Raw genomic sequence first — 12,765 nt, 5'->3', positions numbered from 1 at the left:
CCGAGTTAAAAGGACCAGTAAATCTTGATATCTGAGGGGGTAAGCTCAGTTTTTATTCCTTGTTTTTAAGAGTGCTGTACTGGAGAGCTGCAAGCTGTCTGAACATTGCACAGACCCTTTGGGAGCTCCATTGGTTTTCAGCAAGCCTTTGCATGCAGTGTGTTTGTACTGGCTGAAGACAGCGCATGGCTCTCTAAATAATTTACAAGTTGATTAATAGACTCACATGGGTATAATTAGAAGAGGGAGAGACAGCAGCTACAGTAACGGGTACAGTGCTTGGGGGAACTGGAGACTTTATTTTTTTTAAAGAAACTTTCTAGGGTGCTGGGCGTTTGAAGATAAGTTGGGAAGAGCTCAGTGCCTCTTCTCTTTTGAAGTGGAAATAGGACAGTTTGAATCCGTCGAGTTTAATTTTTCACAAGCTTTAGGGGCCCTGCAGTGCAACTCCCTTTTTATTATTGAAAAAAACTCTCCATTTTTCTTTCATTTTTTCACGCACATGCACATACACACACACAGAGTCCAAACAGGAGCTAATAAACAAATCGATTTTCTGCTTTATTTAAGTTAGTTTTACAGCAATTCTGTAGCTCCCCTAAATGTGCAACTTGCTCACAAATAAACTGTGTAAAGTTACAGAGATATTTATGAATACACCACTCTTTAATTTATGCATTTTTAAGAAACCTTCACCTCTGTTTGACAATGCTTTTGAAGTAGCTCCATTTTTCAAGTCAAACTTTTGACTTTTCCTCTGGGACTGCTACAAAGGTTTTTTTATGGAAAATAGGTAGCAGTCTTTTTTCCTGCTAGAAGAAAATTGGTGGTCAAGAGAACGTAATAAAATTTATTTTTTTTATTTTCTCTTTTAGGTGGCCACATTTTTATATGAGATGCAAGGTTGTAGAACAGAAAGTTTTAAATGCAGACATATAGGCAGTAGGTTGTAATTTTCTTCCCTGAATTTTACTTTTTCATGCGTTGAATCACTACAAGATGATAAATCAGAATTCCCTTTTCCTTTATTTGAAAATCTAGAATGTATTTTTCTTTATTCCACAATCCAGTCTGGCAGATGCTCAGGGCTGGAGTGAGCCTTGATCTACAAAGATATTTTTAAAGGCCACCCCACTTAGGAGTAAAAACAAAGCAACCAAAAAATCCACGCCAAAAAGCCAACCCTGGAAGCCAGACCAGGCAAAACAAATGTGATTTGATTAAAGAAAGGAGTGCAGTTGTTTTCTGGAGCAACTGTGATCATCAGTCAGTTCATGGATATGGTCCTGCCCATATAAAATGGTTTTGCAGTGGTATTCACCATTCCTGCTGTTGCTGGAGGATCAATATTCCAATATTTGTGCCAGAAACCCTCATGGATTTGAGTGAAGATGTGGCCCTTGGCCATTTGGGGCCTCGTGGCTGTCAGGGGCATTTAAACAGCAAAGTACAATATAAATGTGAAGTATTAATCTTTTATATTTATATTGATCTTCACTGCTGACAGTTATTCTTTAAAATTTAGGGAAGTGTCCTTTCCTTGAAGCACTGTCTCCTCACCAAAGGGCTGCTAACCTGAATTCTGGGTGGTTTTTGAGTTTGGGGTGGAGATATCATGGGAATCTTTATACAAAAGCCAGAAGGAAAAGCACATTGCATGTTGTCAGCATCCCCCTTTTTTTTGGAGTTTAACATAAAATTCTGGATTTGGCTCTGTTTCACAGGGTGTGATACAAACAGAGCCAGGCTGCTGCATGAAACAGCCTGACAAGGAAAACATGGAGCAGCTTTTGTGCATCCTTTTATATTTTTAAATGTCCCTTTAGTGCGGCTGGGAGGTGTCAGGAGAAGGGGACACACAGCACAGGGCAGGATCCATCCCACCTGGAGCAGGAGCTGGCAGGGGTGAGGAGCCCCTCCAGGAGCACCCTCCCTTCTCATCCCACGGGAAGCAGGACTTGGTGTAAAAAGCCACAATGTTTTCGACCAATTTATTCCTTTTTTTTTTTAATATTATCATTGTTAAGAAGGGTTTGTAGGTCAAATTCTGCACCGTGTTCTTCAGCAGAGCTGAGCTTTTAGAAATAAGGAGGAAATAGGAACTTGGTTGATAATGGAAATGTGGAGTCCAGTGGGTTTGAAATGTAGCTGTTCTCTGTCCAACTGTTGTCTCTCTGTAAAAACAAAAGGAGTAAAAAGAAATAAAAATGTCCATTTATGATTATATATGATCGATAATTTGGGATTGTAGCTGCTTTAGAAATAATATCATTTCTACTTGAATACAGCTAATTCCTATTTTAAATTACCAAAAACCTAAAAAACTAAAAACAAAATCAAGGAAAGACTGGTTCTAATATAAGCTAACAAGCAAAAATATGTTAGAGGTGGAAATTAAATATTTTATCACATTATTTGTTCTACTGTATTAAAAGAATGACTCCGATTCTTGCAGAAGCCCTTCTCAGCAGTGTCAAAGGAGCGAGTGAGAGGGGATTTCTGTAGGAACGGTCCCTGTGATGGATCGATCACCGCCCGCAGCGGTGCCAGTGTTTGCTGTCCCTTCTTCGAACCCGACAGAACCGGAGATGCTTTCAGTGCTTTCGTGCCAGCCCGGCGCTGCCGGGGTTCCAGGAGGCCTCGGCAGCGTCCGGAGCGGGCGCGTTTTCCCCGAATTCCCAATTTTTCCCGACATTTCGGCGGCGCCGCGGCCGCTGCTGCCCGCGGGGCGGGACCGGCTGCGCTGCCCGCCGTGACCGCGGGGTGGCGACAGAGAACGGCCAAAGGGCCGGGCCGTGCGGGGCTGAGAGCGGGACCGGCCCGGGACAGCACCGGGACCATACCGGGACAGCACCGGGACCATCCCGGGCCGTGCGGGGCTGAGAGCGGGGACAGCCCGGGACAGCATCGGGACCATCCCGGGCCGTGCGGGGCTGAGAGCGGGACCGGCCCGGGACAGCACCGGGAGCATCCGGGACCACCGGGACCATCCCTCGCCGTGCGGGGCTGAGAGCGGGGACAGCCCGGGACAGCATCGGGACCATACCGGGACAGCACCGGGACCATCCCGGGCCGTGCGGGGCTGAGAGACCGGGACTGCACCGGGATCGCACCGGGAGCATCCCGGGACAGCACCAGGAGCGTCCCGGGACAGCACCGGGAGCGTCCCGGGCCGTGCGGGGCTGAGACCGGGACCATCCCAGGACCATACCGGGACAGCACCGGGACCATCCCGGGACCATCCCGGGACCGCACCGGGATCCTCTGGGGCTGAGAGCCTCGGGACAGCTGGGACCATCCCGGGAGCGCCGGGATCCTGCGGGGCTGAGACCCCCGGGATCATCGCGGGATCAGTCCCGGGATCCTGCAGGACCGCGGGACTGGAGACCGTCGGGACCACCTCGGGATCATCCCGGCACCGTGGGGCTGAGACCCCCGGGATCCTCCGGGACCCCGCTGGGTGTGGGGGCCGGAACCCCCCCTGTTCTCCCGAGGACCCTCGGGGTGTTGGGGTCGGAGCCTCCCGGCTCTTTCCCCCCGGAGGAGCCGATCCCCGATCCCGACCCCAGCCAGGCGAGCCCGGTGTTCTCCTGCCGGTGCTCGTGGTTATTCACGGTACCGGGGCCGGCTGCGCGCAGCCCTGCCCGTCCTCACCCGCCGAGGATCAGCCGAAATTATCGATCAGCCCACGCCGTGGTAAATCACCGCAAAATCATTCTCAAACACATTAAAAACCAATTTATACTGTCTCGATCGATACCGTCTCTCAGCGCCTTTACGTGGGCAAGAAAACAGAGTAGAAAAAGGCAATTACTAATTGTGAATCATCCAGAGTTTCTAGAGCAATAAAATAAGGAAATCTCACGCTTTGCTAAATTTGGGATTTTGTGGACAATTCAGGAAAGTAGCATTTGGCAGTAGCTCGTACTCAGGACAAGATGTTACTTGTCAGCTACTGGGATCAAGCCTCAGGCATCTGAATTAGCTGTGAAAGTCTTTAGACCTTGCTAAAAAAAAATCTCTATAAGCAGGATAAAGCATGGATGGACAGTATTGTCAAAAGGACCTTTCAGAGTGCAAAGCTGACAGAATTTGGATCTGTAAATGCATTTATGCTGTACTTAGAATCGAGGGTTTATAGGTTTGGAGAAGTGAGCTGATACTCTTCAAAAGTCTGTTTTAAAGGGAAATACATGGAGGAGGTATCAATTTAAATATGATAATTGTATAGCTCGGAGCACTGACAGCACTGAAGTTATTGGAGAATAGTGCCCTGTAATCTCTCAAGTGGTGTTTTCACCTTTTCAGGCGGTGCCTTTAATGTTCTATTACTTTTGTCTGGAGCAGATGGTGTGATTTTGTAACTGATTGCCTGATTTTGTAACTGATTGCCTGATCCTGGTTTCTGTTAGTCCTGCAGATCCACGGATTGGGGAAGAGCTAATAGGCCACACTCTTGTGAGCTTCAGGAGGACGTACTTCTCATGAGAAGCACCTGAAAAAATGGTGCTTTTTACCTCTGAAAACCTTTGAAGCTCTGAGAAGTAAATTTATTTTTTAAATGTTCTGCTGGAAGGTGCTGATTTACAGCCCCGGAGATGGAAAATCTCTGGGTGTCCACACAGCAGCTCCAGCACGAGCAGCAGCACTTTAAACCTTGTCCCCTTGCCTGATCAAACCCCTGGAATGATTAAATCACTTCTCAGATCCACAGCTGCCAATTCAGGGGCATAGTCCTGATCACTTACATGGTGAAACGGGCTGGGAGATAAAGGAGACACAGAGTGTGGGTTGGTGTAGGCATGGACAAATTACATTTCCATCTGGGGCTGGCTTCCATCATTCTGCTGCTCTTCCATGCCTGGGGTTTGCTGTGCTCCTGGTCCTCAGCTGTGCCTGATGCTCTCAGGAGTCACTGCAGCTCAGTATCTCTGCAGCTTTACTTCTGAGGGGTGAATTTTACTCCCGTGCCTCGATTTCTCTCCCTAATAGAGATGTGCTCCCACCTCACCTCGTCTGGATATCTCCTTGCAGCAACACATTGTAATTTTTACAAGTAACTTACCTTTGGATTTCTCTAATGATAAAGTAAAATCTCTCTTGAGTCTCATTCCCCCAACTTTCAGAGTTGGAAACTCACACAAGCTTATGTTGAAAAGGAATTGATTATTCAAAGCTCTTGTGCTTCATAATCTCCTTAAAACATGTAGATTGACTGTCTCATCAGGAAATCTCTATATTTTACTTTGCTATATGCCCATTGGGTTATGTGCTTAAGACCAGGAGACCTCTGGCTAGTTCCTCACAGGCTGTGTGCCACTCCAATTACAGGTTATTAATTTGCCTTGCATTCCAGAGACAGTTCCACATGAGTGAAAAGGAATTCTGTACTGCAGAGTTCTTCATTACCTACTCTGTCTGTACTACAAAATAAGAATAATACTGATTGTTTTTTTCCTCTCTCTCTTTTTTTTTTTTTCCCTTCCCTCTGGTCTGTGGAAGATGTTTTACAGTTTTAATGCAGCTGTTTTAAGTGTGACTGTTCCTGTTCAAGGGCAGCTGATGTACTTTGTAATGCCACCAAGCAGCCAACAAGCTCTGTTCCCCCATTGTGTTGAAGTGATAGGTATGTTTGCTAATCAAGAGGAGAGCAGAGCTTGCTGTCTGACTTGTTTATGTTTTATTTCTCACCATCAAGCTTTAGAGGGAGGCACAGAAAATATGTAAGCATCTATATTATTCAGTGATGTATATGTGTACATGGTGCTGCTGATGTCTTGCAGTCACTCCTGGCTGAAGGGAGAGATGTGGCAGGTGTCCCCAGCATCCCTCAGAGCACCCCAAACCTGGCATGCCATTAAATAAACTATTAATTCATTGCCTCTGAATCTCAGGTTTTATCCCCCCTTGTGTGATTGGTTCAGTTTTTTTCCAAAGTAGTGACCACAGTGGAGGATTTTGGTCATCAGAGTTCACAGGAGCTCTGTGGGAAGTGCTCAGGCCCAGGAGATGCCCCAGGTTCCCACCACAATTTCTGTTCAATTTCCTCCTAGGCTGCAGTGTTTCTCCTTCCCATATGAAGGATGGAAGCAATGTGGAACTGGGGAATCTCCCAGGATGTGCAGGAAGCTCAGCAGCACAGGAGATCCATTTTCTGTGCCATTCCTGGGCCTTCCAGCCCTGACCCCTGCTCAGCTGACAGGGATGACAGCTCTGCCAGAATCCTACTGCAGTTTTACTCATTGTTTGGAGGTTTTATTCCAATTCCTTGCAAAACTGTTTTCAGCATTCTGAAATGACAAAATAAAATCATGTCAGCTGGCATCTCTGTAAATCCCTGTCAATGATTCCAGCAGGAATTGTCATAAAATAACACATATGAAGAAAGTTTAGTGCTGCAGCCAGAAATTCTGGACTATGGGAAAATTCAACTGCTCTTTGTATGGAATGCATTTTTGGGAAAGAGAAATCTTGGGTTTGTTTTTTGTTCTTTATTCCTGCTAGGATGTGTTGGGTTGGTATTAATTCTTGTAAGCTGGGGGGTGGAGAGACAACTGCCCTGGAAAGAGCACTGAAATTCTCCTGCTCTCCCTGCCATGCCTGCCTGCAGCTCAGTCTTGGATGAGGAAGAAGCTTCCATCTGATAAAATTCCTTCCTGCTGCTGTGCTATTGTTGCAGTTAATTTTATGAATCCCATTTTTAACAGAATACTCAGGTTTTGCATTGTCATTTTGCTCTTTGTCAAGTGTGTGGGTTTATTCCACTCCTTTTTTTTTTCCTCCTTTCAGCAGATGGAGAATATTACTCTCTTTAACTTGTTCTTTTATAATGTGAAGTGGATATCCTCAATTAATACACTAATCTGTTTCCTAATTAATTCCCTGCGGTTTTCCTCTCTTTTTGCTGGTACACTGAATTCTGAGTGCAGTTGTGTAAACTCAGTAATTTGATTATTTAAAGGAGAAGCCATGAATTTCATGATAGAGGCACAATGTTAAATTCCAGGAGCAAATGGATTCTATTATTGCAGTTTAAAACCTGCTTGTTCCCGGGGTGGAACTGTGCACTGCTAATAATTCACTCTGCTAAAATCCAGGCAGATTGCTGTCAGCTTGTCCTGAAGAGAAGTGCAGTGCTAGAAATCTGACACATACACTCTCCTACAAGCACTTGTTGTTGTATTTTTGTATGCAGATGTGATGGCAGGGTGAGCATCAAAACATCAACCTGCCATGAAGGGGATTTATGTAGCAATTTCTCTCTTGTTTTCAGTGGAGGCACTGGTGTATCAGACAGATAAAGGGAAGGGGCTCTCCTGCTGCTTGGGAATTGGTTTGGCTGCTGCTTTGGGAAGCAGCTCCAGGTGATTCTGCTGTCCTTTCTTTGGGGTGATTTGACACTGAGCCCAAGACATGACAGCAGTCATTGGAAAATCTGTAGTCACTCTTGTTGAACTTAATAATTTAATTCTGAACACACCCCTTCCCCCCAAAGAGAGAGAAAATCCAAATTTTCCAAATTTTAAGTATCTTAATTGAAGTATTTTACTTTATAAAGGCTCTAGTGAAAATGTGCAGGATACTTCCTTACCACTGTGTCCCAAAAAATAGAATTTTAAAAGCTCCACAGTAGTTGCAATCCCCGTCAGTATCTTGCTGATGTTCTCTCTTGCCCTAAAGAAAAATAATAATAGAGGAAAAAAGAGCTTTTTAGCTCTAAAATTAGGGGTTCATCAATGCAGTAGTTAAGGTTGTTGAAATTAATTCTGAAAATTATTTTCAGTTGTAAGATCTTCAAGCCTTTGGGTAGATTGGAGCAGTAGCACACATAGACTGTTGTGGCAGAACCAATATCACCTGCAGAGTTCAATCCAGAATGCTCAGAAATCCCTTTCCTGTCTCAGGATTTCTTTTCTATGGTTCAGGTCATTGTTTTTGCATTTTGATGAGATTGTGTCACACACGTCACTGTGCCATCAGTCCAGTGTGGCTGAGAGGAAAAAGGACATTACAAAATTATGTGAGCACCAGGTTTTACCAAATCCTTTGTGAGTTTGGGGCTTCCATGACAACAGAGATGCAGAAGCCACCAATGCCCAGTGCCAGCCAGTCCTAAATGGGATTAACTGTTTGGTTTGGCTCCAGAAGGGCTTGTGAGCATCTCCCTTCAGTGCAGACTCAGCACACAGAATAAATGTCACCTTTTTCCTCCTCTGCAGTGCCAGACAACCTTGTCCTGAGGCTGCTGACAGAACGCCTGGGCGCCCTGGACTGCCTGAGCCATGGCTGGGTGCTCTCTGGCTTCCCCAGGGATGTGGAGCAGGGGCAGCAGCTGCAGAAAGCACAGATTAACCCCAACAGGTGAGGCAGAAATCCAACCATCACACCACTGTGGGTAGGAAGGGTTTGTCTGTGGACAGATACAGATCTTTGTTGGTGTGGTTTGTGCTGCTGCATCTCAGTTTTGGTTTCCTTAGTGAGGAAAGGGGTCCTGCTCCTGGAGAGGAGGAAATAAAGCCCTGGCCTGACAAATGCTCCAGATGGCCAAACTGTGGGAGAGAGAAGAGGTTTGTTGTTCTGGTTATTTGTTTGAGTTGCCTCTAAAGCCAAACCATAAGAAATGGATTAAAGTTTGGATTATATGAGAAGATGTATTTTATTTGCAGCAGGAGGCGGGGGGATCTACATCTTCTTTCTTCAGCATTGACATAATACCATGGAAATATATTGGTATTGCAAGGAGCTCATTATGAGACTTTTGGGTTTTGTGAAATAATTAAAAACAACATGAGAATTACATTTTATTTGAGCTATAATGAATTGTTCAGAAATGTAATATGAGAGACATCAGCATCCAAAGAGAATTGTTACAGTGCCAAGCAAATAAAATAGAGTTACTTTTCACAGCTGGTCCAAAGGTGAGGATTTAAAGTGCTGGTGCACTCATCAAAGCTGAGAGGCTTTTCCATTCCCTTCCCAGCCCTTCCTGGCTCTGTCCATCCCACTGCCTGGCACAGTGGCCATTCCAAAGGCAAACATTGGAAATTTGTGATTTTTCTGCTTCCAAGGAAGATGCTCTTACCTGAAAAGTAGCGGCAGGAGAGGTGCATTACCCACATCAGTGGTTGATTTGGCAAAGTTGCTCTTCCTGGGTGATTGCCCTGGATTCCCTCCTGTACAGGGGAAGGAGAAAGGTGGAAAAGGTTGGGGGTGAGAATAGAGGGGAGTGCAGAGGGAGGGAGCTCTTCATCCATCAAGGTTTGATAAGGAAAGTGTGTGAAAACAGCAGTAACTTTATTTATCCAAAGTAAGACTTTGTGCATCTTAAACAGGAACCCATTGCATGGGAAAAAAAAGGAGAAAGAGCCTCCAAACCTGTGTTGGACTCAGTGAAACATAATTTCCCAGAGATTATTCTCCTTGTGCATTTAGAAGGAAGGTGCAGAATCCCTGAGCACTCAGAGTCCCCGAGATCAGTGTGAATTCTGGAGTGTGCCCCTTGTGCTCCTTCACAGGACTGGGACCTCATCAAGGCAGGAGGAGCCACTCATTAGAGAGGTGGATGAGTGGGAATTCAGCACTGATCCATTTGCTCAGCCTCCCTTCACTTTAAAGAGCTCTGCACGTCCACATCCGGGTTTGGAATTTGGTCCCTGTTTTATACAGGGCTGGAAGTGAGGGACAGAAATAGACATGGAGCTCCCTGATTGATCTCAGAGCTGATATTTTCCATGAAGCTGAAGGGGTAGGGATGTGAAGGAGAGAGGGTGATTATAAACAAAAGGACACATTGCAGCACAGGATAGCAGGGCAGTAATTCAGTTTCAGTTGTGATGCTAGTTATAAAACACTATCTGCAGAGGTGGTGTTTCTGACATCAGGAGAAAAACCTGATAGAATTATAGCCTTGAAATCAATCTGGGAATAGGATGCAGAAATCTATAAATCAGACACAGAACAATCTACAAAGTCTCATTTTTAGGAGGGCTCAGTTGATGAAATTAGATTAAAATAAATTTACATATATATCAAGTTTATTATTAAAATCTAGTCACATCAGTAAACAAAATTATTTGTGAAAGAGAATGTTACTCTGCTTTTTGAACTCAGAGTAGACCTCTTTGGCTGATCAGAACACAGAGTTATTGTCTGCTTGTCAAGTCACAAATCTATTCCTTAGAGCTAATAAATGGTTAGTGTTCAAATACTATGTTTTATCTGACTCCCACCTCATAAAGCTACCACACATAATACTAAATTATACAGCATTGAGCAGGATCAGTCTCCTGACTCCTCCATCTTACAGAAAGAAAAACAAACCTAGTAATTGATGGTAGAAAAGAAGGAAAATAAAGTTATTTGAAAACAAACAAAATGGGCTATAAAGTTTGTTAAAATGTAATAATAAGGAAAAAAAAAAAACCCTGATACAGCATCAGCTACCACATCCAAAGAACTGCTCTGGAACAAAAAGGAAAATAATTCAGTTTTCACTGAAAAAGCAGGGGTTTTCTTTAAATTAGAATTTGCAGCAGAATGAGGGTTTGCTGGTGGACTGGCACAGGAAAAGCTGCAAACTCTGTCTCCCAAGGAGCCCAGAGAGGAGGGAGCTGCTCTGAGCTCCCCCTGTGAAGCAGCTCCTGCCTAAGTGGACAGGATCCTGCTGGCATTGAACCGGGGCAGCCTTCAGGGCAAATAAGGAGCTGGATCTGTTAATGGCCTCTCAACTGGGACCAAAAGATTAACCATTTATTGCCATTAACCTCTTAGTGCCCACCTGAGCGGGATCCACGGCCACAGGGTGGCTGCTGAAGCTCTGAGCCACTCACACAAAGCACTGACTTCAGTTCCTCACCCAAATGAGGGGTTCAGCTGTTTTAATTAGTGCTTAAGCAACAAAAATAAATGTATGATATAGCCATGGGTGGTTCTTCTGAAAACTCAGTGCAATATCCACCAAGGTATTTTTTTTTATCCTTTTTGCTCTCTCTCAAACTTGGAGTTAGAATAAGATTCAGCAGCAGCAGGGTCGTGTTGTGAACCTCTGGTTGTCACCTTCAGCTGGTCCCTGAGCCTTCCTCTGCTGGGCCAGCTTGAGGCAATCAGAAATGTAAGGATTCCCTGAGCTAGAGGATCCTCTAGAACACTTCTAATCACCCCTTTTCCTTGAGTTTATCATCTCTTTTTAAACCTTTGGGTCACCAAATCACGTGGAAAGGAGTTTCTCATTTCACTGGGTGTCATATCAAAATACTTCATAATTATTTTTTTCCAGGTGCATTTCTTCTCTTGAGAAGCAGTTACAGACATTCCCTGGTCCTGTCTTCCAATATTTCTGATTTTCTAAGCCTCTTGTATTTGCCCTTCAGTCACCTCTTTCCCAGACAAAGAACCTTGATCTGTTTATCTTTTTTTTTTTTCCTAGAAATCATTTCACTCTTTTGATCATCCTGTTCTCTCCCTCACTGGGCATTCCAGCTGGTTTTTTTTTGTTTTTTTTTTCTGAGTTGGAACACCCAGAACTGCATTTGAGGGCAGCACCGTGCACTGGAGGTGGATATAATAAACATTTTTATTTTGATCTTAACTCCATCACTCATAATTGCTGATATTCTATCAAGTGTTACTGGGATAGATTTTGGAATAACATCTTCTGTGTGCAGACTGTGATAACTAAACATTGTGAAAACGCACAACAAATTCACAAAGTGTGAAAAATCTCAGTTGAGTGGGTTTAAACTCAGAGAGATCTAAGGAGAGCCTTTAACTCAAGATTTCTGTATTGAAGCTGGAGGCAGGTTGGTGTTGGAGCTCTCCTCAAGCCCTCCCATCAGTGCCAAAGGCTCTGCTGCTGCCTCTCCTGGGATTGTCACTTCCCCCCTCCATTATTTCCTTGATTTTGTCCTTCTGATCTGAATCCAGGGCCAGTTATTTTACTTTCAGTGTTGATTAATTACATTACAAATAATGCAAGTGAAGACAAAACTGGGCAGGGGAGAGCTGAGTCAAAGGATTGGCCTAAGAATTCATCCAGAATATATTTCTAATACCCATTTTTCCAAAATTAAAGTGGTTTCTTTCCCAGTAGAGAAAATAAACAGCAACAGCTTCTCCAGTGCAAGCTTTCCAGCAGGGTTTTATTTGGTCTTCAAAATGATGTGGCTGTGTTCCCAATTATGTCATCTTTTTACATAATATATTTAAAGCTTCTTTTTCACCACGCTGCTGAGAACATGTATTCAAACAGTTTAGGATAATGAAGTCCTAATTTCTAAGGAAGAATCTTTGAATATGTTGAAAAGGGAGAAATCAGAATGGGGAAAGAAAAGAGATTTTTTTGAACTACTTGGTCTTTACATGGGGCTTTCATATTTCTGCAGCTGATCCCAATGTGGATTAGGGATAATAAACAGCCTATTAATGGAGGCCTGAACTAGGAAATGGAGTTGGAATCAGCAGTAAAATTCAATGGCTGGTGAAGGTTAATAACTCCATTACTATCAGCTCTATTTTTGAGCCGTTTGAAGAGCTGGGTGTTAGCCTTACCTTACTCCTCATTAATTGAGCTAATAGAACCCCAGTGACCCCACCATGCTGCCATTATCTGAGAGTTTACCAGACATGGACTGGAATACTTATCACTGAATATGTATTCCTCAGATTCATTTTTATATCAGAAATATTTTTGTTAAAGATCTCCTGCCTTCAGGTTCCTTTTTTGCCTTTTCATTTCTTTGCTGCCTTTTGCAATAGCTATTTATTTGG

At 44.1% G+C, this 12,765-nt stretch overlaps 1 protein-coding gene across 4 annotated transcripts in view; it reads left to right on the top strand.

Moving 5' to 3' along the window:
* The window catches only part of AK8 (adenylate kinase 8), a 64,823-nt gene that overhangs the window by 30,216 nt on the left and 21,842 nt on the right, over positions 1–12,765 (top strand). For 3 of the 4 annotated variants that reach the window (XM_066563038.1, XM_066563037.1, XM_066563039.1), the window contains one exon: positions 8,220–8,361. The exons of the other annotated variant lie outside the window; for it this stretch is intronic. In XM_066563038.1, coding sequence (XP_066419135.1) covers positions 8,220–8,361 — 142 coding nt within the window. The remainder of the gene's footprint in view (positions 1–8,219; positions 8,362–12,765) is intronic. 4 annotated transcript variants of the gene reach the window in all.

The sequence above is a fragment of the Molothrus aeneus genome, chromosome 19 (genome assembly GCF_037042795.1).
Source record: "Molothrus aeneus isolate 106 chromosome 19, BPBGC_Maene_1.0, whole genome shotgun sequence".
Taxonomy (NCBI): Eukaryota; Metazoa; Chordata; class Aves; order Passeriformes; family Icteridae; genus Molothrus; species Molothrus aeneus.
This window is presented reverse-complemented; position numbering and strand designations above follow the sequence as displayed.